Here is a 26,281-nt window from a genome sequence, read left to right as displayed (position 1 = left end):
AGAAATATAAGATCTCGCTTCCCTCCCTGCTCGCTGCGCCGCTCATTGCAGGCTGTTGACAGACACTGATGTGTGGGCTTGTCTGCACAAGATATAACAGCGCTAAAAAAAGACGAAATAGCAAAGAACACCATAATACTTACCTGAGCTGTGTGCACTGTGGGCTGGAGATGACGTCTTCGGTGGTCTTTCGCTGCAGCCACAGAAAAATTCATTAAAGCAGGATTTTCAGAGGGGAAAATAAAGCAGTGTTTTGAAGCACTTGGACTTAAAGGTTAGTATTAGTAAGGACAAACACATTGCAACCAAGTGTGATGGGAAAGACTGACAAACCAAAGAGGTTAAAATGATGTTAATGATGTTAAGCTTCGTCAGTGCTTAACATAGCATACAAACTCATAGCAGTCACAGACCTTTTAGACTGTCGAGCAAACATTAACACAAAGACAGAAATGCAAAGAGTTAGAATGCAAACCAAACACAGGAGGCCATTTACATAGAAAGCCAATGACTCACGGTCTTCCCTATTTCCTCTTCACCAGATTAATATGTTCCATATGGTGATCTTTCTCACATTTGCCCTTTGAGACTCCATTTCCCCTGATGCCTCACTCTGCCCTGTACTGCGATTGCTTACCTTAGAGGCTCCTTGGTGCCACTAGTGTTTGGCCCCTTTAAAAGTGCATGCTGAACAAGACCAGTCAAGCTGGCAATCTGTTGCTCCATAGCCTTCATTCGCTCTCTGCAGAAACATCAGAAAATTCTACTTTCAGCACTGAGAGCTGCCAATAGAGCAAATATTAGCTCAGACTGAGCAGGGTAGGGTTGTTAGCAGAATAATCAATTGTCCTTAATTATCTGGCCATCAGTCCTTTTTACTGTTTAGTGAGCGTATTATAGGGTAGGTTTTTTTTTCTGCGATTGACTTGCAATTATGCCTTCAGTAAATATTAACTCTTGTCAAATGAATTACAACTGTGCAACAGCATCTGAATCTTTAGAAAAAAAGAAAATGGTTGCACCTTAATAGAATAAACACGATGGATGAAAATAATCCTCAGGTTGACACAGAGAGCGATCAAAAAGTCATGTTGTTATTTTGTAAAAATTAAGTGTCACAGTGGGGGAAGGACTCAAAAACGAGAGGAAGGACAATCCAAAAATTACATTTCCTCAGACAGCCCAAAACTGAAGGTTGAACAGGGATGCCACAATGAGATTTCTTGGTAAGCCTTTGTTTTTGGATGTCATCATTTAACTTGAGGAAGGATATGGGGCCAGCTGAGGACACAAGGGAGGAGGTGGGTCCAGCTCTACTACAAACAACAGATGGACAATGGGTCTATGGGAACACAACAGTGCCTAACCTCAGTGTCATACTGCACACTCTAAAGAATACGAATAACTTTTTGGGAAATACACAGATTTGCTAGACTCCCCAGAACCAGAAAAGAAGAAAGTTAGTTTTCTCTCATCTGTGTCAGACCCGTGCTAGTTAGCTTAGCACAACAAACTGCAGTGGAAGGGAAGGTTAGCATACCTCAAAAGTCATCAAACTCACATTACTCCAAAACTGCCATTGCCTTCATTAATAAAACAAGGGTTGTGTATTATTTAATCACTTTTGACTGAGGCATGCTAATCTGCCCACCCACTACAATTTATTGCGCTCTGCTAATTAGCGGTGAGCGTTGTGGATCTCAGCTCCCAAATGCACAAATAGAGGAAAGGACCGTCTTCTTGCCTGGTTCTAGAGAAAATGAAACATAAGCATATTTCTCAAAAAAAAAGAAAAAAAAAAGTTGACATGTTCCTTAAACATGAATGTTTTCTATGACAGCTACAGAACAGTGAATGTTATGATTATTTTTCCCATTAAAATTCCTACACTCTTTTCCCAGACTCCCAGGGCACTTCTAAGTTTGGGGCTGCACGTGTGGTCCCGCCTGATCTGTTTGACTGATCTGACTGATTTCTTTTTCAATCTGGTCAATATTTTCTTTGGTTTTTCCAGGTACGCACAAACCCCCTGTAACCTTCCTTTTAATAAACTCCAGTTCTTGCTTTCTATTCTATGTTTATGTGCTCTCATAAAATCAGAGTAGACAAATCTAACCCAGGTACAAAAAGTCTGCTGGATTAACTGACTCTAGATTAAACTCTGTTGTTGCAACAACAGTCAAAGAATAATCCCCAAAAAAATATGCAGTGGGTTAATAGGGTTTTCATATACTATCCTGTTACAACAGTAGAAGCTTTGTCTGGATCTACTCGCTTAATACTCAACAATCAGCTCCAGAATTGGAGAGCAGACTGTGAAAATGAACATTGGAAAAGCAGGACCAGAGACATAAACCAAATTGATGCATCATCATATGCATTAGTCTGCTGTACGTGTGCAGATCTCGATGCTCGAGACAGTGAGAGGGCATGTCGGTTAGGGTGAAACTGGGATGCATAGTTAGTTCATGCTTTGATGCAGTGTCACTATCCTAGTTTTCATAATCCCAACAACTCATACTCTATCATGTTCGGTCCCCCCGTGGCTTACCGTGTCTGATTGTCACTGGCAGCAGGGACAGGCCCTTGAAGGTGACCCTGGAGGTCTGCAACCACAGGTGAGCCCATGTTGTTTCTAGGCTTGGCCCCTGTTACTTCCTCCTTCCTGAAGGACTGACGGACAGGTGAGCTTCTCTCCATGGGCACACCATGCGGAGGCCCGCCATGGATGTCAATCATCCGTACCTCAGCCATCCGGTGAGGAGATGGGGGAGGAGTTTTGGAGCCCAATGTAGGCAGCTGGCTGTTTCTGGACTTCTGCCTGTATAGAGAAGGGTGATCGATGGAATCTGTAGGGCTGGGCCCACTGTAGGAGCTTGTGGAGCGGATAGAAGCACGGTGAAACCCAGCCATACTGTGATCCGGACCGTCGAGCCCAGGATTTGGGTGCGGCAAATGGGCAGTTGCCATGCCTATTCTTCCCTCCTGGAGAAGGTACGGGTCAGCATACAACCCCTCATTTCCACGGGCTAGACTGTGACTCTTCCCACCCATGTCCTCATCTGGCTTGACATCCCGTCTCTCCAGGATGGCGCTGGGACAGGGTGAGATAGAGCGGGCCGGAGGGTTGGTGTTTGGCAGTCGGTCCCTTGGGATAGTGGCACTGCCAGGTATGGAGCCCTGCCGTGGACCAAATGGAATTCGGGAAGGGGACGGTGGCATAGAGTGAGGACTTGGGGGGAGAACTCCCTGCAACGGGTGGTGTGCTGGGGGACCTATGGGGGGCTGTCGCATTGGATTCACCATCTCACTGTGTATCTAAAAAAGTAAAAAACATCGATATGTTATAATAAACTAGTAGTTAATACTCAAAATACAACATAAAAACCCAAGAACAGTCAAAAACCAGACTGCATACCTTTGGCTATTTGAGAGTTTCAGCTACTGTTTATTTTGTATGTATATCCTGTATTTCTGGAATGAACTTGCCCTTGAAACCAAAACATCCATCCAACTCAGTTGACACGGTTGCATTTCAACAAAAATACACCATCAGCAAATTTTCCAGAGGCAGAAAATAGTTACTTGCAAGGCTACTATTCCTGGGCACACAGCATGCACTCAAAGATCTCCAACGTACGCCTATAAAACAAAGTCAGAAGTATGTGGATATTATAATCTCTGCAAGCTCATTTGCTCCCAGATAAACTAAAAACAGCTTTCAAGTACATTTCAAGGGCTATGATTATGTTTAATTTGAATCTGTCAAGAGTGGATTTCTGGGATAAAAACGAATATATGAGGCCTCTCGCTGCAGGTGGTAAAACTACAAACCAGGACAGACTTAAAAGAATGTAGGGGAAATATTATGAAGTCTGCAGTGAGTCTATTCTGTGTGACATGTGTGACTGCTGTCACAACAATTAGTAACAATTGTGTTATCAAATTTCTTTATTTGCGGTGAGAAGGGACACTGTCAGTGTCTTGCAATCACTTGAGAAAAAAAATCAGTTTTTCTGAATTAACAACTAAATTAGCTCATGAATTTTGAAAAAAAACAGTCTTGTTTTTTGACATTTTCCCCATTTTTCTGGAAAAATAGGTATTTATTTCTGAAAATCCTAAAGCTCTGTTTTTCTAAATGAAAGAGAACATAAATCATTAATGCAGAAAACTAAGCATGTTTTTGTCAATCTAAGGCAAAACGCTTCTGTGTAAATCTACTGAAGTGTTGTTGTAAAAACCTATTAATTATTCCTTTCTTTTTCACTCCTCATGTATCATGCATTAATGATATAAATGGGAAATCAAGTTTGTTCCCAATGACGGAACACTCTGAAAATGAGGTCGCAGGCATTGCCAGTTCCCTAAAAAAAGACTCTTAATCGATCAGACAGCTTCCTGTATGCACTTCAAACTTGTGGCTTCTAGAAAGTCCGACGTCTCCCTGCAGCCTCAGCGATACACGGAAACACACGCCAGTGTTCAACCCATAAAATCAAAGACCCTCAAGACCAATCTAGGGCTCTTTTTGAATAAACACAACTGGCTGCAGTGTGTTGGAGGTGACAACTCTGTGTTGAGGAGTGTCACATGCAGGGCTGAATTTAATCCACCTTCCTAAGTTTGACTCTCTGTTCCTGTCAAACAAACATGCTATTGTTCCTCAAGGTATGACTCACGGGTTGCACTTGCAAAGAAAGACAAATAAGTCAAAGTCTAATGCCAGGCCCACTTTTCTTTTTTCCTTGACATTGACTTGCAGATTCACAGAGTGAAGAACACAAAAAAGTAGGTGTGGCACCTACTGTGTGTGTGTGTGTGTGTGTGTGTGTGTGTGAGAGAGAGAGTGTGTGTGTTTGTTTGAGCTGGAAAACAACTGCTCAAGAGGTACAGTATCCAAGGTCCCAAGCTGTGATAATAAAGCAACAAAAAAAGAAGGAAAGGGATCAAAAACCAAAAGCAGCATGCACAGTTCATCACTATAACAGCAACTATTCTGAACAAGCCGCAAAACATATAATAGAGACTCTGACAAGCACAGAGCTGCTACTGCAAACCATCATCAAACCCTTAATGACTTTCTCCATCCAACACGCCTGCCTGCACTCATTGTTGCCTTGGCCTCATCAATTTCCTTCGAGAGCTGCATAACATTTATTTGCCAATCCCAGCACAATTCAGGCCACATTTAGGTATTTCTCCTCACAACATGCATAAATCTCAGCTTCCAGACCAAATACAGCATAAAGACTTGAAAAATAAACACGAGGAGCCGTGTCAGGAAAATGAGAGGCCTTGTTGAGGACACTTTGAATTTAGCCGGTAAATTTCTTAAAACCTCGCCTTTTTTTAGTTTCCACTGTGCTCCGCGAGTGCAAAAGTTGCCTGGACCACTTGCCATGTCCAAATGGAGAAGTTTCCAAAGTGGCTCCACAAAATGGCAGCGTTTCACTGGCAGCCGAGCGAAACGGGAAGAATTGCGCTGCACGCAGATATGTGTTAACACTTTAAAGGGCTAGTTCACTCAAAAAAACATGAAAATTCCCTCATGCCAACTTAGGATCAGAAAAAGTTTCTTTAGTCCAGATAAAAACTGCTGGAGTTTCACAGGAAACCCCAAAACTAGACCTTAATAAATTTCAAGCTTCAAGACAGAACTACTGGCTGCATGTTTGGATACACCTAAAGTTGATTTTGATGAAAATATGATGGGAACTTGCTTACAAAAAAAAAAAAAGTAAAAATAAAATGTTAACATTGAAAATGTAACTCAACTAAATTACATAAAACAGGTGGATTATTGAAAGGAGAACAGATGAAACACAATTCTGTTTGCAAAACATCTCCTCCATCTATGTGTACATAACATCGCCTCTGACAGCCACTATTGACTGTTCAGTGCGTATGAGGCACTTTCGGTGAAAAACTACGAAGTAAACAACACAATATCATGAAACGTGAAAACATTCTGCTGTTTATTTCACTTATAAAGCTTCAGTTATTGTGCAACCTTCAATCAATAAGATTGCTGTCATAATATTTAGGCTTTGCTGGCCAGAAAACATGGATCGCTGAGGATGCTACCAAATCCTACGGCTGGAATTCCTGCAAGGACATTCAATAGCTCAAACAGATGTTAAGCCCCCCCCCCCACACACACACACACACACACAACCCAAGGAGTGTTTGAACAGGTGTACAGATCAATAGGCTATAATATTTGCTTTTTGGCTTCGAACGCCATTGTTCCTTCTTTTTTCTTTTTTTTTTTTTTAAATCAAAAAAGTCTCCCTCAAGCCTCCTTTACAAGCTAACAAACAAACACGATGTGCAGCCTGAGGATCACAGCTGCAAAGAACAGAGCCACTGTTTACAATCCGTCTTTAATGTCTGTGTGTATTGTGGATTTACATTTGTATTGTTTCTATGTAAAAAACGCACACAAAAAAGGGGCAGCTTTCAGAAAAGCAGATGCATCCGAGAATAATACCATCCAAGTATCATTGAATAAATCAGTTTGGGCAGGTCTGAGCTGTGTAATTCACAGACTTAAACTCCCAACACGTACCAAGTATATGTGTCGGTTGCAGCTTGGTGAAACTGTGACGGAGCAAAACATGACAACAATCTCTACTTTATGTATGAGTTTCACAATATTTGCGTGATGAAGTAACCTAGTTCTCTTTGCCTCACGTGTGTTAGTTCAGTGTGTGTGTGTGTGTGTGTGTGTGTGCGCGCTTCAAAATCTGCTGGTTCAGCGAGGGATCTTTGAAAAGAAATTATGTTAAAAAGGAGTGGGAAAGAACTGTTAAAACATTAACTTTTAAATTCCTTTTAAAGTTTTCCTTGCATCTTTTTCTGCCTTTTTTTCCTCCATCCATTTCTCCATGAGAACCCCATCACAAAGAAGCGGTCTCGCAACTCACCTGTGGGCGGCTGCTGTGCCATGCAAGCTGACCCTGGACCCCTTAAACCATCCTCACGTTTACCTCATCAGTGCTTTATCAATTTCCCTGTGCACCACTGTGGCATATACAGTATATGGCAACAGGATTAAGGTTTTATGTAAATTTTGCAGCATCACAATAGTGCTGCCTAGAAATCAGTGGCAGGCAGGGAGGAGCGGCGGGTTAGATAAAGGGTCAGACGGATTAGAGAGGCACATTTGAGGAGGAACATTCGAGGCAAGGGTTCTTTAGGGGGGCTTTACTTTTGTTACATCAGCAGGAAACAACATGCTGGAATCCTAACAAGAGAAAGAGATTCGAGCTGATATTGAGGAAGAATGAACAAGAAAAAAACAGCCTGGAGAATTGAGTTCAATTGTTCCTTAAGCAAGCTGCAGTAGAGCATACAGGCGAGGCCCAATTGCGGGCCCCAAGGAGAACAATATGAGACCCCCCCCTTTCCCCAACAGATTAAGTGGAGGCAAGGGGGACATTCCTATCCTTAACGGCAAACAGGATGTAAGAGTGAGAAGAATTAGAGGCTGGTCTGGCTATTCTATCTGCGGCTGTCTCCCTGCAGCTGCTGCTGCTAACGAGACAATCATTTTCACTGCTGTGTTCGCGGCTGCTCTGGTTAAAAGCACTCACCCTGGCGTCACCGTTGGGAGGTCTGGGTCCATGACTGAAGGCCTGCGCTGGATCTTTGTGATAAACCTTCAGACAGGAGTGGTCTGTGATATTCCTGGAGGGGGAAGAGACATCCAGTGGTAAGAAGGTAGCCCAGACAACACCATCGGACATCGGGCGATCCTGCATTTGCCTGGATCTCTTTAGTCGTCCCACCAAAGGAACATATCCTGACAGAGGCTTTGGCCATCCTTTGTTATGTGACATTTAAAAAAAAAAAAAAAAAATCTATGAAACAACCACTAGTACTGTTGGCTTGAATATATAAAACCGTCTCTTTTACACATCTCCTGCTCACTGTAGTGCTGATCCATGTACCAACCTTCAGGCACTACGGGACAATTTTTTTTACAGCCGTAATAAAAAATAAGTCACAAAGTACACATCCCACTAGAACAGGAAGTCTGGAGACACAGGGGCAAAAGTTGCTTATGACTTGAGGGGGAAAAAAAAGTTTTTTTTTTTATCGGAAAACAACCAAACAAGAAGAAATGGCTGTACACTTTTGCAGCACATGGTCTGCTGTATTATTGAGAAGACCTGCTGGTAAATACGAAACCAGCGAGGTGCAAGGAAAAGAAAAAGCACATGTACTTGCCTGCAAGGGTGCTTTTTTTGTAAATGATATGCACAAACAGGATACTGTGAACACTACGCTGTGAGAGGCATAGACACGTTGCAAAAGTTCCCAATGTTCAAACTTGGAGCAGAAGAGAAAGGACAACAGGCAGGAAATCTCCCAGCAGCGCTCTGGGGTATTTTGGGATTTACTTCAGACAGTTGTCTGCCATAAAATTTCACCTCCAAATGACTTTCTAACATCAGTGGAGACAGAGGGACAAATGGTTTCCCAGCCAGTTACACTTCCCACAAAAGGGGACAGGAAGTGCTCAAGAACAGGAAAAGGAAAGGCTTTATGGAGTATTCGGAACGTTGGGTGTCCTGTCAAACTGGTGGTGGGGGGGGGGGGGGGGGTCATGCACGATTCTTTCTGCATCCCTTTAAACATGTTTGTCACATAAAAATATTTATCTTTACCTGACATCGGAAAGCTCGTAGTACATATTCCTCATGTCATCTTTGACATAGACTGCAACGCTGGGTGATTCCAACATCTTCATGGTGAGCTGCTGCGGGAAGGCACTGACAAACAGGGCTCTGACTGTGTCGATGCTGGTAATCTCATTAGGCATGCGGATCTGTTTAGTCTCATCCCCGTACTGCAGGTACAGCACACCTACGGACAGACGGTGGAGAAGTAGGGCGGGTTAGCCAGGAGTCACCTCCTTTCTTTCACTCACATTTCAGATTTTCAACAGACTCTTTCAAGATGCTTAATAGGTGATTGCCTCATTGAATTGTTAAGGTATTAATGCAAACACAACATTTCCTGCAGCCAGTAGTAAAAACTGCCGCATAAACCATAGAGTTGGCAAGCAAAGAAAGTTACTGACAGCTAATTCTAGAATGCAGTTTTTTGCAGTCTTTGTTCTGACTTTTAAATCAGGCTTCAAAATCAATGCTTACAGTGGATTGTGACCATCAGCTTATGCAACATGTGGTATTTGACCAAGTCATTCACTCCGTAAAATCCAATTATTTGTTATTTAGAAAGTCAGTCAGATACGGGACAGGAACAGTGCTATGTGTGTGCTTGCAGGGATAGAGCAGTTGTGTATCAAAAAGGCCCAGGGCTGAACCTCTGAACTCTGGGTGTGGCCTCTCTACTGTGCTTTAGAAAAACAGATGTGTCCACAAAATGTAAGGCCACGCCCACACAGCACTTGTATAAACAATGCCAAAGGAAAAAAAAAAAAAAAAAGCGCAGCCCTATTTCTATTTTTGGATTTGGGGCAGTGATTTAATCATCTGCAGCTAGAAGAGAGCAATTATTGAGTAAAGGAAAGAAGCCAAATGTGTTTTTCTGTTATGTTGCATCATATTTCATGAGAACCGTCCGAGACTCCTATCAAATGCTCTAGAAATAGCTGATTTGAAGTCAAGGAGCAACAGTTTTACTTGGTGTAACCCCATAAAAGGACGAAGCCAATAAAAGCTACCAGATGTTGGTGAAATATTACACAAGATCCTACATGCTCCATGAAACAGAGTCAGACAGAGCAAGGGCAAATCCAGGAAATCAAACTGCTGAGTCTGTCCATTGGTCTGTCTGGGTTTCTGTGCAGTAATAACAAAACAAAGTGCCTATCTGCAGAATAAATGTATTTTTTCCCCAGAGAGCTGTTCTGTTAACAGTTAACCAGTGTCTCTCCAGATGTATTGAGACCGAAAAAAAAAAACAACCCCAAAGTAGCGCTATGACAAAAGCGCCATTGACTGAGCGTGCTTTATGAATATTTCAATTCTTTAACATCGGTTTTTATTATCGAGGACAATGTTGACTTGCTGGCTTCTAACAAAGGGTCGTGTTACATTCTTGAGAGCCTGGTTTCACTCAGGATTGGAAGCAAATGGCCAGTGGGTTTCCTGACCAAATGGGCACACCACAGCAGACGGTGTTTAAATGTTTTCCATCTCCCCCAAGTGGCATACAAAGTTTCAACTTAGCGCTTGAGTTTCAAATATTCTCTTAAGTCTTTTAAAATGCATCAATTCGCTAACAAAAAAAAAAGACACACTGCTGCAAAAACACTACAAATAAAACCATCGTGTAAATGTTTTTAAATACGCAGATGCAAGAATAAAAATGATACTCACATTAGAGGGTTTTAAGGATTTCCTAATTTCTGCTTCTGAGTCTTATTTGAATAAAAAAAAAAAAATCACTCAACAACTTCCACAGTAAAAGCAGTAGACAGCAGGATGCTCCAAATGCCCGTTGGGACCCAGCGAAGTGAATGTTTGTGCATGTGTGAGCCTGTGGGAGGGACAGGGTAGCAAAAGTGGTGCCCCTTTTTTCTCCACCCCCTTCATCACACCATAACCCCCCACTGTCCTAATGCTTTGTCCTGATGGTTTGTAGAAAGAATGAAAGAGATGGAGTGTGTGTGTGTGTGTGTGTGTGTGTGTGTGTGTGTGTGTGTGTGTGTGTGTGTCCATACAAGTTTCTACGGGTTTTTTTTGTGTGGTTGTGGCATTTCTACATTTTGAGCAAAACAAGATACTGGCTGTAAAAAGTCCAGACAATGATACCCTGATGTTTTAACCATGTTCACTTTGTTCAAAAGGCTCTTGGCTCCTAATCAGCAGCAGATACTTTGCCGAGTTACCGTTGAAGACTTTACAGACTTCACACTTCGGTGAGTTCCACACGCTCGCCCTTATTCTACACGACTGGCAGTGTACAGGAATGCAAATACATGTGTGGTGATGAGATGACTTATTTTTAATCGTGCCCATAACGCAGTGACGTATTGTGGCTCCCCATAACCATTAACTGCAGACCAAAGTAATCAAAACAGAACTGTAAGCTGAGGTGGAGGAAAAGAGCAAAGAAGTAAAGCAGATGTGGAGGAGCTGTCAAGGTAAAAAGTGAGGTCACGGCATAGTTAAGATGTCAGTTCAGAAGGTTCTTAAACTGTCTAATTCCTAGAAAATGGGACATCACATTTAGAGTACTTCAGACTGGAAAAAACAAAAATTAAGTTTCACCACTCAAGAACCTAAACAGTCGGATTTATCATCCACACGGCACCCTAAAACACAGCCTACCTAGCGAGCGATCCTTTGTCTGGTTGGTTGATCGGACCACAGGCAAGCTGGCACGAACCCGGCTACCTCGGGTGAAGGCGGAGGGTGCGTCGGCCTCAGACATGGCGTCCAGCGACTCCAACGAGGCCAAAGAGAGGTGGTCAACTTGGTCGCCGACGCTGGGCTGCGGGCTGGGGCTGTGCTTGGGGCTTCTACTCTGGAGGGGGAGGCAAATGCGAACATGTAATACGGTAAGGATGAGACCATGGACAACTTACCGTAAAAAAGATACATGCATGACGTTTTACATTCCTGACTGAAAAAAACGTTTTTTATTTGATCACACTTTTGAGATGATGCATGTGTTGGCATTAGAGAAGAACTGCAAGCGGTGAGTAGATCGCAGTCTGGGGTGAGAAGCCTGTCAGCATGGACTTTGAATTGGACTCCGTCACAACAATGAAATCAACCAAATGATCGCAGCCGTGCAAACACGTGTTAATAGTATCCATGCTCGTAAATCCCACACGACCTCTGTGCCGTCTCAAAATATCGGACAGAAGCCGATAAATGTCAGTACCACAGCAAGAAATTTGTCAAGCGACTGATTATGAGTCAGTTTAGAGGATCAGTTCGCTCCGCTGGAATTTGATCCGCTTGACGTGGCATCCTCAAGCCAGAGCTACAATAACATGGTGTGTGACAAGACTACAGAGCCCATTGAGCTATTGTGTGCTTCTGTAAGGTAATCTACACCGCAGGGATGAGGAGGGGACTGAAACTGAGGGGTCGATGAACACTGGGCTCTTTATGAAATGATCTTCTTCTCTGGCAGTAGTTGTAGAGTGAATGCAAATAGAGTCACAGGGCCGGGTCCTCCAGGAAATCCTTGCATACACGTTAAGTCAAAGATTTGTATTTAGTGGAGTTTAAGGGAGCTTTTTCTGGTCTGGCTTAGCAGACAAATAAGCCCGGCAGCCACTGACAGACAAGTGGGCCCAGGCTCTGTTCAGACCAGGTACTAAACACGTGTCACAGGCAATCTGATTTCTCGAGGAAAGTTCTAGTTCTATGTATGTCACATTTAGAGGTGGTCTGGGATGTGTATGGCCACCCTCTTTTAGGAGTGTAAATATTTCCTGGGTCACATTTAGTGAGGACCATCTGATGTTATCTGCAAAAGCTAAAATCCTTTGTTCTAAAATCATGTAAGCTGGCTTTGCTCATGAAGCATGAAGATTTCGTAAAGCCCATATAGAGGGCATCGGATATCTTTAGCAATTCCATTAGGCACGAGAAATGCACTGCTGCCTGCTGCTGGTTAAAATCATTAACACGTTTGGCCTTTTGCTAGCAAAAACAAAGCACGTGGAGCGGAGAAAGTGAGCTCCAATCACAAGTGGTCACTCAAGACGCATTCGAGGGCCAGCTTTTAACTGGCGTACTGAGAGCCGTCCACTTGAGATCAGATCGTCCAAGACGCCTGTTAACAAGACCTTAGAGAAGATGCATAACACTACAACACACACACACACACACACACACACACACACACACACACACACACACACACACACACACACACACACACACACACACACACACACACAGGACAGCACGGTGCAGATAAGATAAAAGGCCGACTAACTGTGTGGGGCGATTGGATTTTCATCAAGTACCTCTGAATGTCAAGCTCAGAATGAAGGGAGGAGAGCATGCCCTTTAAAGACTGGTGTGAGAAAAAAAGGAGGAGAAGAAGAAGAAAATGAAAAGCAAATGGCTAAGCAATGCCAGTGGGAGGGTGAGATGGAAAAAGAACTGGTCATCAAACAAAACAGAGGAACCATGGAAACAACTCAACGTCAACAACAGATGAAGAACAAAGAGTCGGTGAAGGTAGAGTTAAATACTTACCACTTTTAAAAGCCTTTTTTGGGGGTTTGCTTTTATCCAAGACACACAAATCACACAAACCTCTCTACGTTGTGCTTTGATCGAGTATATAAATTGTGATAAATGTCAGTCAGAATATCACATTTTATCATAGCCCATGTGCAATCATCCCCATATTTGCTAAGTCATTGTGCAGGAACGTTTATTTAATGCACCTACGCAGTTTCCTGACACAGCAGAAAAAAAATGAATTTTGCTGAGCCATCACTCAACTCCTGCAATTCCATTAAGATATGCTTAGGTTGCAGCACCCGGAGATTCAAAATACATGAATAAAAATGAGTCTATGAATCGTTAACGCATGATGATCGTCAGCTTTACACAGAAAAGTCACATGGAGTTTGACATGTTACTTGAAACCACACGTGTGTGAGGAAATTTAATAGCAACACTGAATGATTTATGAGCGTATTCACAGGTGGCATCTCCAAGCACGGCTGCCGTGTCTTCTCATGCTATCGTGTCACCTTTGGTGAACTTGAACGATATCAGCCTCCTCCATCAACTTGTATCATATTTTCATGACACGACCGCCTTTAAAATTTGAAAAAACAAACCAACCAACGAAAAAACACTTCAAAAATCCAATGAAAACAATAAACACTAAGGCAATAAGTCACACGAGATGGAAATTATTGCAAAAATACAAATGTTGGTGTATTTATTGGCTAATGTAAGACATGTAACGAAAACCGTGAGGTTATTTAGAAATAGTGAAGAACTACTTTTCATCTGCAAGTTCAAAAGCATCACTACAAGTAAAGTTTTGGCCAAAAAGAACACGCTAAATGTATATTACATGTGTCGAGCACTTTTTTATTTTTTTTTTCCCAATTTATGTTATAGTCTCCCCTTGCTGAGGTAAAATTTCTCTAATTTGTGAAGTTATATGCTTTTAAGTACCCTTCTACTAACCTTGTACTTCTGAGATAAAACCATTAAAAAGGGGGGCTTTAGCTTTAGCTCTGCCTTTGAAGCGCTGGAAGACATCTGGCACTTCTCTTTTCAGTGAAATCTTTCTCTCGTTTAATGCTGTAGCCATTTTTAAATGTTTGGCAAAATGTTTTAACCTGATTAGCATATGTAAAATGACAAGTAATGTAACCTCTTAGAAAGAGAAAGGAATAGGTCAATTAAAATGCAATATAAAGTGCCTGTTCATCAATTCAACCCAGGCTTACTTAGTCTGAAATTGTGCAAATTAGATTACTTAGTCGACTTGCTGGCAGTAGATCAATTAGTAATTTTTTTCTTGCTCTTCCTGCTCTCTCTAGTTCAGATTTAAAACATTTTGCTCAGATGTTCGCTGAAATGGAGATCAGCTGGTGTCACAGGGAAAGACAAAGAAGGAGCAGTGCAGACCTTCCTAAATGTTCACACACGTCGCACAAAGTCTGAGAAGCACGCGGAGGAGTTTGAATCGACGCGAATGATAAAGAGGAAGTAAAAGTAATGAAGTCCACATCTGATAAATGAGGTGTCCCCTCTAAAGGTTAGCAGTCGAGTTCAATTCACCTCCTCTCACTGAATTTCTCTTTGTCATGCACACAAACACTCAAGACGCCACCATTCTGACAGCGCGACGTGATATCAGAGAAATGCCTCACATCAAATGCTATCTTGTAACCACTTCCTGCTTCAGGTTCAAGGTGTGAAAACCACAGGTCAACCACTGATTAGCACTTTAAAACCCGCTTCAGCTCGCAAATACAGTACATTCCACACCAGTGATTTCTTCAGCTTCAGTCAAAACCACACAGCTTGTGATTCTGCTTTTTCAGCAGCGGAGGCGGAGGCTGCCTCTGTACACCACACTAGCTACGATGTCACCGAGATGGTGAATTATACACACAAGTTATCCACGGATACTTTCAGGATGGAATGTGTCAAGGAAGTAGATCTTCATTGAAAAAACCTTAAAAAGGTTGAAAACAGAGTAGGATATCAAATATCAAACACTACAACATATCAAAATGTTTTCTTGAATTTCGACAGGATGGGTTTTATATGTTCTTGCCCCCTTTGTGTCAATAGTGCTTCATATCAAAATAAATTGAGGTGTAATTTTGTTGTATCCCATTTTTCAGTGCGTTACCGCAGTGAAACGAGTTATGAAGTATACTTTACAAATCTGCAACTTTGTAAATATTATTCTAATAATTGGGATGGAAAATTTTGAATGCATTGTTTTTGACTCAGTTTGTCCATTTGTTGACGAAGATAGCAGTCGTGTACATATTTCCTGAGTTGGTACAGTTCTGAAGTTTTCAGTCATTTATATCTACTTGTGTTTTGTATCAATTGTATAACAGCATCCGAGGGATACACAATTTGGGATTTTGCCGATAGTTGATATGCTGATATTTTACAAATAAACTGGCCATTTCCAATATTATCCAATGTAAACCAGTTTTTGATATTTACATTTTATTCACATAGAAAATAACACTGAAAAGCTGAATTTGAAAGAGTAGCATTTTTCTTTCTTTCCAAAATATTTGGAAGTCCATTACTCCTTGTTGCTTCATCGTTACCAACAATGACCAAAAAGGAAGACACTAATCTCGGCTTGGACTTGCATCACACCGATACTGCCATTCTTTAAAAATGAGCAATACCTGATGATACCGATAACATGCCAAAATTATCGTATAGAATATATAAGGCTAAAATCGTGACCCATGCATCGTGATATGTATGGTATCATGCGCCTGTGCCCTATTATAAACTCACCATGATTCCAGAATGTAAGTTTCGAAAAAAGGAACTCGCCACACACACTTAGATAGCTGCAAATAGCTGTGCTATAGTTTTCTTCAGACCACCAGGGGCTTGCTAATTAAAGTTCAGTATGGTTTTTAGGTTGTTGTTTTTTTATTTAATTGCTTGCAGAAGTTTGGATGTCAAATGTAATGTAATGTGGACGAATGTTGACTAGGCCAACAACGGCGGGTACAGGGAAAATAGATAAAAGATGAAAGTGGCAAATAAAACAACAACAATAAAAAAGTGTTTTTCAGTGTTTTAGAGGAATACAAAGGGAGACTTGCATGAGAACATGCATGAGTGAGTCAGACCATTGTTCCAGAAAATGTGACCCGGACGCAGGACATCCTGAAAACATTTATGCAACTGAGCACTGACAAGTAAGACAGCGCAGGTCTGTTTGTGTGGGTCTCTAAATATATGCAAATCTTTGAGGTCAGCGTCATAACATGTGTCATATTGTGTTGCCTGACAATGCCCACATTTTACTGCTCAGCGGCATGCGCCCCATGAGCACGCATCTGCAGTACGGGGGCTCTTCGTTGCTTTCAAGCGACAGTAGCAGTCCACTTTGAATACCACACGGACGCTGTTGCAAAATTAAAAAAGAAAGAAAGAAAAAAGCAGAGCAGGTTACGTTATATCATGCAGGCTTCGTCTTAGCTGCTGACAGGCAGGCTGACACGCGGAGCCGAGATGGGGGCGATTAAAGTAAATTACGATTGTTAAGAATAATGGCAGCTCCCACGAGGAGTCTGCTGTGTCACTCACGGAGACTGAAGAATATACATAGACTCACAAGCTATCAGAGCTCAATGTACCACACCTGCTGTCAGACGACTAGAAACCCTCTCATTGCTACTTTCTTGCATAATCAAAACAGCTAGAGTTAAAATTTTGGTCTCAAACAATGACCTAGCTTTCCCCTTAAAGGACCCGCGATGTCACAGTGATGCTTGTTTTTGCATATTTACATTATTCCACTAAAAATCGTATATAATGAAGAGAGAGTTATCGAATGTAGACTGAAGGTTCCATGAGCTGATGGCTCTGAAATGGCTACCTCTACTTAGCCTATGCTAACGAATGTGAATAAATAATTCAATCATTTGGCCTTTCAGACTTTCCAAATGTTAGCAAACTAAACTGATCAAATTGTGACTGTGAAAAAAGACATTTTCCAAGGTTCTTTCACATTCAAAAGTAGATGGAACTGCACTTTACTCTCCACTTCCTGTTAGCAAACAGCTAACAGAAGTAGTTGGCTAATGTGAACGTCCTGATACATCATTTCATTTTGTGGCTCTTTGGACCAAATTGCAATCTTGTAATGACCTATTAACGCAGGTTTGGTTCAATTTATTTATCTGTTTTATTTTATAGCTGCTTTACTCACAGCGACAGTCAATGAGGAAAAATTATTTGCAGGCGGCGGTGCATCAGGTGACCGATGGAGAGGAGGAACGCGAAAGTCAGAGAAAGACTTTTCATTGGATGCAAAAATGGGCGCAGGGTGAGTCATCAAATGTGAGGATCATTTTTACAGAAAATGAAAATAACAGGGATTTTGAGTCAAAACACTCCCTATTGTTTTTGGACACATTTGGCATTATAACAAGAGATAAATTAAATCAGGAACAAGTGATTAAAGCAGGACAATGTATTTTTCAATTTCAGCACTTTATCACCTTGTACTGCATTAGCTTGCAGATTTAGGGCGCGATCTGCTTTCAGGACACCTAAAATAATGGGAAAAAACGACTCTCTGACTCATTGACAACATCAGACACATTCAAGGTCCAACTGCTAACGCACAATGCACTTCCATGCAACATCACGTATGTACCTAAACAATGTCAACACACACACACACACGACTAACCGGAGAAACAAGTTCCATTCACTCATCCTACATAGTCTTTCCAGACTTGGAGGAATGTAAACATGGACATGGAGGTTTGTGTGGCTTTAAACACAAACGCCAGCGATGCGAGCACGACTTCCCACTTAAGATGCTAATTTGGCTCAGGAACCTTGGGAGCGGCAACAGAGCCGACTGTAATTACCTGGCTGGATGTGTATGGGAAACACACAAACACCAGACAATGGCTCTGCACCCTCACTTGACTTGTTTCATTATTGCGCTTAGACAATTGAGTCTGGTTAATGTGCTAAGTCTATAATGGGTGTTGGAGCAAACAGGACTGTCTGCTCTCCCTAAATGTAGATTAAAAAACAACAACACCTGTATGTGTTTAAAAACCAGTGCCGCTGCATATTTAAAAGCCACCAGTCAGTCGCTCCATATGCTGTCTATGGACGCACCATCATCTTTTGTCTCCCCAGCCTTAATGACATTATACTGAAATCCCCTAGTCATCCATTCCCATTCATTGCTACCGCATCCCTCTGTCCCTCCCCTCTTCTGATGCATTCCTTCTCTAATCCCTTCATCCAAATCCCCAGATGACCTTTCAGTGATGGGCTGGGCTTTTTAATTTGTATGTTTAAAAAAAAGAAAAGAAAGGGAAAAAAAAGAGCGAGAGATGACTTTACAGTAACTGCAGTCAAATGTGAAACTTTTGGCATTTGATAAAGGCTGCAGGTTTGACGAGTCACCGGCTGGGTTTTTTTTTGTTTTTGTAATTGAAATAAAGATAAATGCTCAAATTAGAAGAAGCCAAATGTTTCACTAATCAAATATTACGAGTCAAATCGAATCAAGCAGATAGAGACGATAATGTGCCTGCTGTGACCCGCTGAACGGCGGCGGGCCAGATGACCATCTCTTCCGCCACTTGTGACATTTCCAACAACTCAGCCGCACCGTCCAATTGATTTCACGCACTCGCGCATACATGAATTAGTTACGGTTATCACCAGTAGACATCACGCTTACAAAAGTCAACTTTGCATATCCATCAGATAGTTCAGACAAAATGGGAGTTCATGGATGGGAGAACTCTGTTGTCACTTGTTAAGAGTCATACAAAATGTTTCAAATGTCCGGGAAATAAAAAAACAACAACTTCTTCTTCTCTCCGTAGCTCACCACTACTTCTGTGCACTTTGGGGGGTGACACATGACACATTGATTTAATCTCATAAAAGCTGTTAAAAAAAAAAAACACCAAAAAAAAAAACTTTACTTTGGGGTTAAAAAAATACACATCTTCTGCCAACTGCACAGGAAAGATCCTGTGAGTATTTTTAAAGCTTTAACTGGGTCTCAACAAATCCGTTCAAAAGTCTCACGGTTTCTTTACATATTACATCCCTGGCAGTAGTTCTCCGAAAAGTAACAGCGTTCTACGTTGTGTTTAAAAGTCTTTTACCATGTTGAACTGGTGACGATCTCCTTGCAGCACCAGTGACTTCCATGTGAGAGTGGAAACTCCCTGGTCTGGAGGAAGCAGGGTCTTCCTCCTGAGTTGTTTTAGCCCTGGTAGCACTCTCTTTCTCTGTGCAGTTGCCCTGTCCTACTCTCCCCCTGTCTGCTCTGACTCACAACAGATGACCCACCCCCCCGCCCCCCCACCCCCCCCCACCCCCCCCACCAAAAAAAACCCAACCCTCCCCTCCCACCCTCTTTATCCAAAACTCACAATGATCAACAACCCCAAACTCATAGCTGTTGGGCAGCAGGGGAAAGTCAGCATTGGAATAGATTCATACCACTATTTTGTTTGACACTTTTTAGATGAGCGTCTTAAGGATATAAGACCCCAACTCTCCACACACACACACACACACACACACACACACACACACACACACACACACACACACACACACACACACACACACACACACACACCTCAATACAAACATGACATTCTTTGCACAGTCCTACTTCTGTAACATTTGATTTCTGGCATTTGCTGCACATTTAGGTAGAATTATTATTTAGAAAAAGACTGCAAACAAGTTGCAGAAATAGGTTTGTTATGCAAAAGGATAATTTAGAAAAATATTGTGATTTGGACTTTACAAACACATATTAGGACAACATATTGCGAGTTAAATTTGCGATATGAATTTTCCCCCAAATCACGCAGCACCAGTTTCTGGCTAACATTAAATGTGACTGTTGGGATGAAAAAAAAAAAGGTGAAATTACGTCCTTAAGTCCTTAAGGTGTATGACACTCAAAAGTGTTGTATAATAGTACAAGCCCAGACTTACACAAAGCAGGCGGGCCAATCAGAGGCATTGCATGCAATGATCTGCACACACCTTTGAGTGTGCATACGACACCTCGCTGTCTCTCTTATATCAAACAAATACATGCAAACTATTTGCTGACGGAGCAGCGGAGCTCTGACTTGTTCTGACTTGCTCTCTAATATCACTTCATCCAGAACAGGACACATTTTTACATCTCAGTGCAAGTTGCAGCATCCCAGAACAATGCGATAAAGTCTCGATTTAACACACACACACACACTTGCGCGCGCACACACACACGCACACGCACACGCACACACACACACACACACACATGCAGGTACACACATCCACAGACCATTAATCTGAAAGGTCCTCAGAGTATCCTCAAGGTATCCAGAGGGTGTCCTCATGCTGTTAAAATACAGACTACTGCAGGTTTAATATGTGCTTCTTATTGGTACAAAGATAAAAAATGATGCAGTAAAATACAACAGATTCTTACTTTAGGGGCGATTCTAATGTTGAGTTTTTATTGAAAACATTTCAGGCAGATGCTGAAGTTCAAGTAGGTTATAGGGCTTGACAATATATATTGATAAATATGTAATTTCATCTGATTTTGATGTCGTATCCCAGGTGTTTTTCACATCAACATCACAATTTTGCTGTTAAATTGATGCTACAGAGAAAATAAGTCAGAATTCTCACAAAATGATTCTGAAACAGTTTTAGTTATCATGCAGATTATCTGCCGTGGGAAGTTTCTTTACCTATTTGTAGATGTCTTTCTCCTTTTAAATATTCAGATTTATTATTCTGTTTTTTCCCATATCTCACAGTCCTACTGGGTTACAAGTATTCTGAATCTTTTGTCCATTCATAAAAATGGGATGGACAAAGTCTAAGGAACAGTACAGTTAATTGGCAAGTGATTGTATCTGACTCTGTGTGTGTGTGTGTATTGACAAGACAAAGAAGGCTTTCTTACCCTCTGAAGAAATCAGAGTCCTGTATCCTCTATATAATGTGATCAAAGGAGGCATATTTGTAGCAGTGCCAAGGCTAAACTAAAATGTACCACCGTCATTCATTCACAATGAACAGGAACACTTGGCCAACTCTAAATCACACCATTTCACTAAGTGTCAAGTGTGTGTTGGGGTTTTTTTTTGTCCCATGAAGCCAGCCCTGATAATGGCTTTGCTATTCATGCCTAATTAACAAGTCACCGAGGACTTCAAGCACTCCTCCGCAGTGAGCTGAAGATTTATTAGACAACCCCCCCAAGGAAGGTTTCTCACTGGAGCCAGATAGTCAAATCACCTGGTGTTTTCATCAAGCTTGACACAAGTCCTTCCTGAACACATCACTGGCAGCTAAACAGGTTAGAGAAAGTTATACCCTGCCATCGTTATTGATTGTTTTCCTCTTTTAGTAACTTACACTGCCTTAATTATCCACTTGGCACCCAAATGACCTTTAGTTTGACCTCCGGGAGACAAACGCTATTCTGACATCTCAGCTCAATGATGTCTCCATCCAACAGATGTGACGATGAAGTACACTGTGGACAAACAAAAGACCTCATTGATGCCACACATAGCTTGTGACTGACTGCTCTGTTAGCTTCCATGCTAGCACAACAAAACACAGCCTTAGCTGAGATAATGTGAATCATTGTTGGAGTAAAACCACAGTTGAGGTAGATGCTGTCAGCCTGGACTATGACGTGTGATGATGAACTGCAGCACATGCTCTACTTCTGTCAGTGGAATCCATCGCTGAAGTCCATTAGCTGTTGCCAGAATACATATACATTTTATACACACACACACACACACACACACACACACACACACACACACACACAGAGTGTAATCAACTCATGTTCCAGGCGTTCCCGGTCATCGACGTCATCTTGTTTAATAGTTGGGAAAATTGCATTCTATTGTTGGAAAACACACTTTTAACACTTAGAAGAAACAATATCATGCCAAGTTACTGCCATGCTTTTTACTACCGCTTTCTCCACTAAGACTGACGGGAAATAAAGCACAGGAGATCAGGTTTGAGCCAGATGTTTGGAGCTGATCCTGTCAGCGGTCAAACCATCCTGATAGGCCTCCGTCTCCGTTTTTTACCTTTTGATGTTTCATACCTTCGGCCCAAGGTGGAGTCCAGATGTCAGGTTGCATGCGAAGACTTGCAAATCCAAAATACAGATTGAAAAAACAAGGACGAACCCCCCTCTCATGCCTGCTCCCCATTTAGGTGTGGGGGTCAAAAAAGGCTTGGAATTTGACTGCCAATATATCAGAGATGTTAACAGTTGTGTCAGTAATGAAAAGCCATCAAAATGAATGGATGGAGGTTTTAAAATTGCATCTGGCAACCATATTTACAGACTTGTTGGTTTGCAGTCGACGTAAAAAGAAAACGTTCTTTTTCTCCTCATCTATTTGGCGTGCAAAATTCAAAACCAAATATTAAAGCGATACACCCAATAATTTGATTTTGCCTTTCAAGTACTGACGAAAATGTTTCTTGAGCTCACAGATATTTTCTCCTTATTTTCTTGATGTTGCATCACTTCTTTTCACTGCATTATTTAGAAAGAGCGAGCCATGTATATTTAGCTTGAAGCTAATGGAGACTGACAGATAACAACAGTGAAAACATCTGTTGACACACTCTCCAGCGCATCATCCGGTATAATCCATGTCCTTTATATCCAGCCACATGCTAAGAACATACTACTACCAAAGAATACGTGCACAATCAAGAAACTAGTCCTCTGGCAGCCTTGGTTAGCAAAGACAGAGAAAATGCTGCAAATTAGAAATCAGTCAAACACTGACAATCATTGAATATCCTGTAAAAAAAAAAAAAAAAAGTTTAAATATTACAATCTGTTACTTTTCACATTCTAATACACTTTAGAGGATTTGTAGTACTGAGAGACAAACTACTGGAATATGTCAAAGAAGATCCTTTAGAGGAAGTACCTCAGGGTGCAACCATTGTATGGACAAATGGTCTTAATTGTCCCCAAAAGGAATGTAAGGTCTAAAGGTTCAAGAGGTCCTCGTCATTTCACCTCCATTCTCGACAACTCTGCCAAGAAAATCTCAAGTTTTTAGGACCCTTGTCGTGATAAACAAGAGCAGCAACAGGGGATAACTTCTGTTGCTGACTTAAGCTGGGGCTAATATATCTGTGTTCCGTTGCAGAATGGAGCATCGTAAAGAGCTCAGACCTGATTAGCTGCTCCGATTAACACACGAGCATCGCGCTTGAGACAGTGTGTAAAATTCTGTCTGGCTTGACTCATTATCAGCAGCGATCAGAAGCAGCTCCATCAGGGCCTTCTGTCAGAGCAGCTTAACCCCCCTCGACAGTCGGGATTAGACAGTCTTGGCGCCACTCCACTGATCACTTGTCCTCTCGGTTGGGGTACTGTGCTGAACCCCTAAACCCCCCCCCCCCCCCCAACACACACACACACACACACACACACACACACACACACACACACACACACACACACACACACACCTCCCAAATAACCCCTGTTAACTGGCAGGTCAACGCATGCCCGTCATTAACCTTGTGCTTCTTGTTTGTGTTACTCCAGGTAGCGTCACTTCATGCAGAGGCCACTAAAAAGGTCCAGCTCCTGCTTCTGGCAGACGTCTAATGAATGGAAACAGATGTTTTGCTGCACACAGTGTGCGATTGTGTGAATTTTTATACAAAAGGTGCAATCATCGTTGCAACAAAGATTGGTTTCATGGAAATGCGTCCTAATGCTTGGCCTTATCTGCATGTATGGCTACAGCACCCTGGAGAGTGTCACCCTCATCATGGCACAGATGGACAATGAATACTTGTTTTCCTCAAGTTTAGTTAAGAACAAAACTCCCTCTAATTCTCTTTTCTCTGATTCATGCTCAGAGCAGCTGCTATCAAGCTGACCTTGGTTACAAGGAGTCCACAGGGGAAGGCTACAAGTTGCAATGGTAGTGTTTATAACGGATTTACTGTCTATAAAATCAGCGTTTGTTTGGGTTTTTTTTTAGTTTTTGAAGATTATTGCTCGTATCAGTCAGAAATACTGTTGTATTTTGCCTTTGCACGTTGGCAAACTTCATCCTTCACACCACAACATAATCACTCAGAGGATTATCTAACCTGCGTGTTTGTACACAAAATATTGCTGAAATCTTAACTGCAACACTTGTCAAGATACAGTGGCAACACCGGCTGTATTACCCCACAGTTGTCTACGAAAGTTCGCAATAAAAATACATTTGAAATGCCAATTATTAAAACAAAGAAGAAATGTTATCATTACTGTTATTTACTCGTTATGAAAACAGCAAAGCAGATTCATTCTACATATGGGACAAATTTGGAGCACATCTCAATGTTAGCACCAATGCTTCAGCAAATGTTACAAGACAGGAATTTGTGATACAGAGGTTTATCTTAAAGGTTTGTAACAATATTTCGCTGGTGTCATCCAAAACATGCATTCCAGAGTGTTTTCCTGCAGCTTTTTTCTCTGTAATATTAGCAAAGTAGTGGTAGTGGAAATACACAGCTCTGTTCTTCCTCGTCTCCATGGCTCTAAAGCCCCTTTCACACTGCACCAAAAACACGGGTCAACGCGGGTTTTTAGGCACTCTGAAAGGGTCGACTCGGCATTTCGACCTGCATCGACTGACTCGCCAAGCGACACGGGTGTTTAGCTGCTCGGCTCGCCGGCAGTGTGAAAAAGGCAACCCGGGTTGTCTCAGGTTTCACGCGACCTTCCTGTCACATCCTGATTTTGTCACTGTGCTGCCTGTCAGACTTCGCCTGTAGTTTCTTCGGCTCCCTTCCAGACGAGCCAAAAACCCCACAATGCAACTTGGAGCCTGCCATCACTCCCACAAGTTAACATGCACATTTAATAGCAACTGCCCAATAAAGCCATTTCATTGAGTAACTGTTGTTGTCCAGGTACCCATAAAACCAGAGCTCAGTCATTTACTAAGGATATCGGCTTGGTCCAACCATGCCGTCGTGGAGCTGGTTCCCATCAGACCTTCTGCATACCAAACAAACTAGCAAGAAACAAATAGCTAACGTCTCCTAAATTTTGAGAAAGCATAAGTTTGTTTTCTCAACTTCAGTGTTAAATACATCTACGGGATGTATGGAACAGGTACAGAAGACCAAGAGTGAGCCAGTTAGAGGCTGAAGTGTCTACATGCAGACTTAATCCCCGACCAAACTGCATTATCTTGGTATGTTAAGTCCGACTTTGAAGAGACTGACTAAATATGCTTAGGTCTATTTTTTAAACAAGTTTAGTTTTAGGGCCGAACTCCAGCAATTAATGGCGCTAAAACAACACTGTACCTGTGTTTGGGTCTGTTTTGAATAAAGATAATAAGCCATTGTTGTTACACAGAAATCACTGACAACCCCACCCACTTCCACACTCAAGAGAAGCCTGCCTGTGAAAACACCTGTAGGATTGCACAGGTAAACATTCGGTCTCTTTAGCTACTCACATTTCTAATCCAATCTGTTTTCAACAGCTAGTAGATTATCACAATTGTGGGGTGGGGGGGGGGGGGTGCTGATTGTCTGTCTAGTAACCACAGCTGCAGACAACTGTCCTAACATGGCCGCCCAACTCTGTAGAAAAACCATTTGCCGTGCAAGTCACAGCTCATCACACACAGACACTGACATGCAGGCGGAAGGAGGGAATGTGGTGTGTGTGTGTGTGTGTGTGTGTGTGTGTGTGTGTGTGTGTGTGTGTGTGTGTGTGTGTGATCGGTCAAGCGGTTCAGTTTGTGCTTGTCAAGGCCCCTGGGTAGAGAGGGGTGAGAGGATGGGAGGCGGTCAGCCCAATGGGATGTTATCTCATCTCCCTTGGGTGGGATCCAGGTCTTTGCAGGCCAGATGAGGAGGAGAGGAAATTAAACCACTCGCTTTTGATGCCGGTTTAAGGATCACAGCGCGAGCGAGGTGGAGAGAATCGAGGGGTACCTTGAATATTTCCCTCAGAGCCTGCGTGTCTATGAGTATTCGGGAAGTCATGGCAGGTG

General features: G+C 42.1%; 1 protein-coding gene across 11 annotated transcripts in view; it reads right to left on the bottom strand.

Annotated features, from left to right (window-relative positions):
- kiaa1217 (KIAA1217 ortholog) overlaps positions 1-26,281 on the bottom strand; it is a 110,177-nt gene that overhangs the window by 13,955 nt on the left and 69,941 nt on the right. For 10 of the 11 annotated variants that reach the window (XM_086190776.1, XM_086190777.1, XM_086190771.1 and 7 more), the window contains 6 exons: positions 11,310-11,505; positions 8,676-8,874; positions 7,599-7,692; positions 2,552-3,318; positions 638-742; positions 144-193 (listed from right to left, as the gene is read on the bottom strand). In XM_086190776.1, coding sequence (XP_086046902.1) covers positions 144-193; positions 638-742; positions 2,552-3,318; positions 7,599-7,692; positions 8,676-8,874; positions 11,310-11,505 — 1,411 coding nt within the window. The remainder of the gene's footprint in view (positions 1-143; positions 194-637; positions 743-2,551; positions 3,319-7,598; positions 7,693-8,675; positions 8,875-11,309; positions 11,506-26,281) is intronic. The other variant, XM_086190773.1, reaches the window with a different exon arrangement.

This window comes from Aulostomus chinensis, chromosome 21, assembly GCF_037954235.1.
Source record: "Aulostomus chinensis isolate RoL2024-O1b breed Wild chromosome 21, RoL_Achi_v1.0, whole genome shotgun sequence".
Lineage (NCBI taxonomy): Eukaryota > Metazoa > Chordata > Actinopteri > Syngnathiformes > Aulostomidae > Aulostomus > Aulostomus chinensis.
Note: the sequence above shows the minus strand (reverse complement) of the source record. Positions and strands in the feature narration are given on the sequence as shown.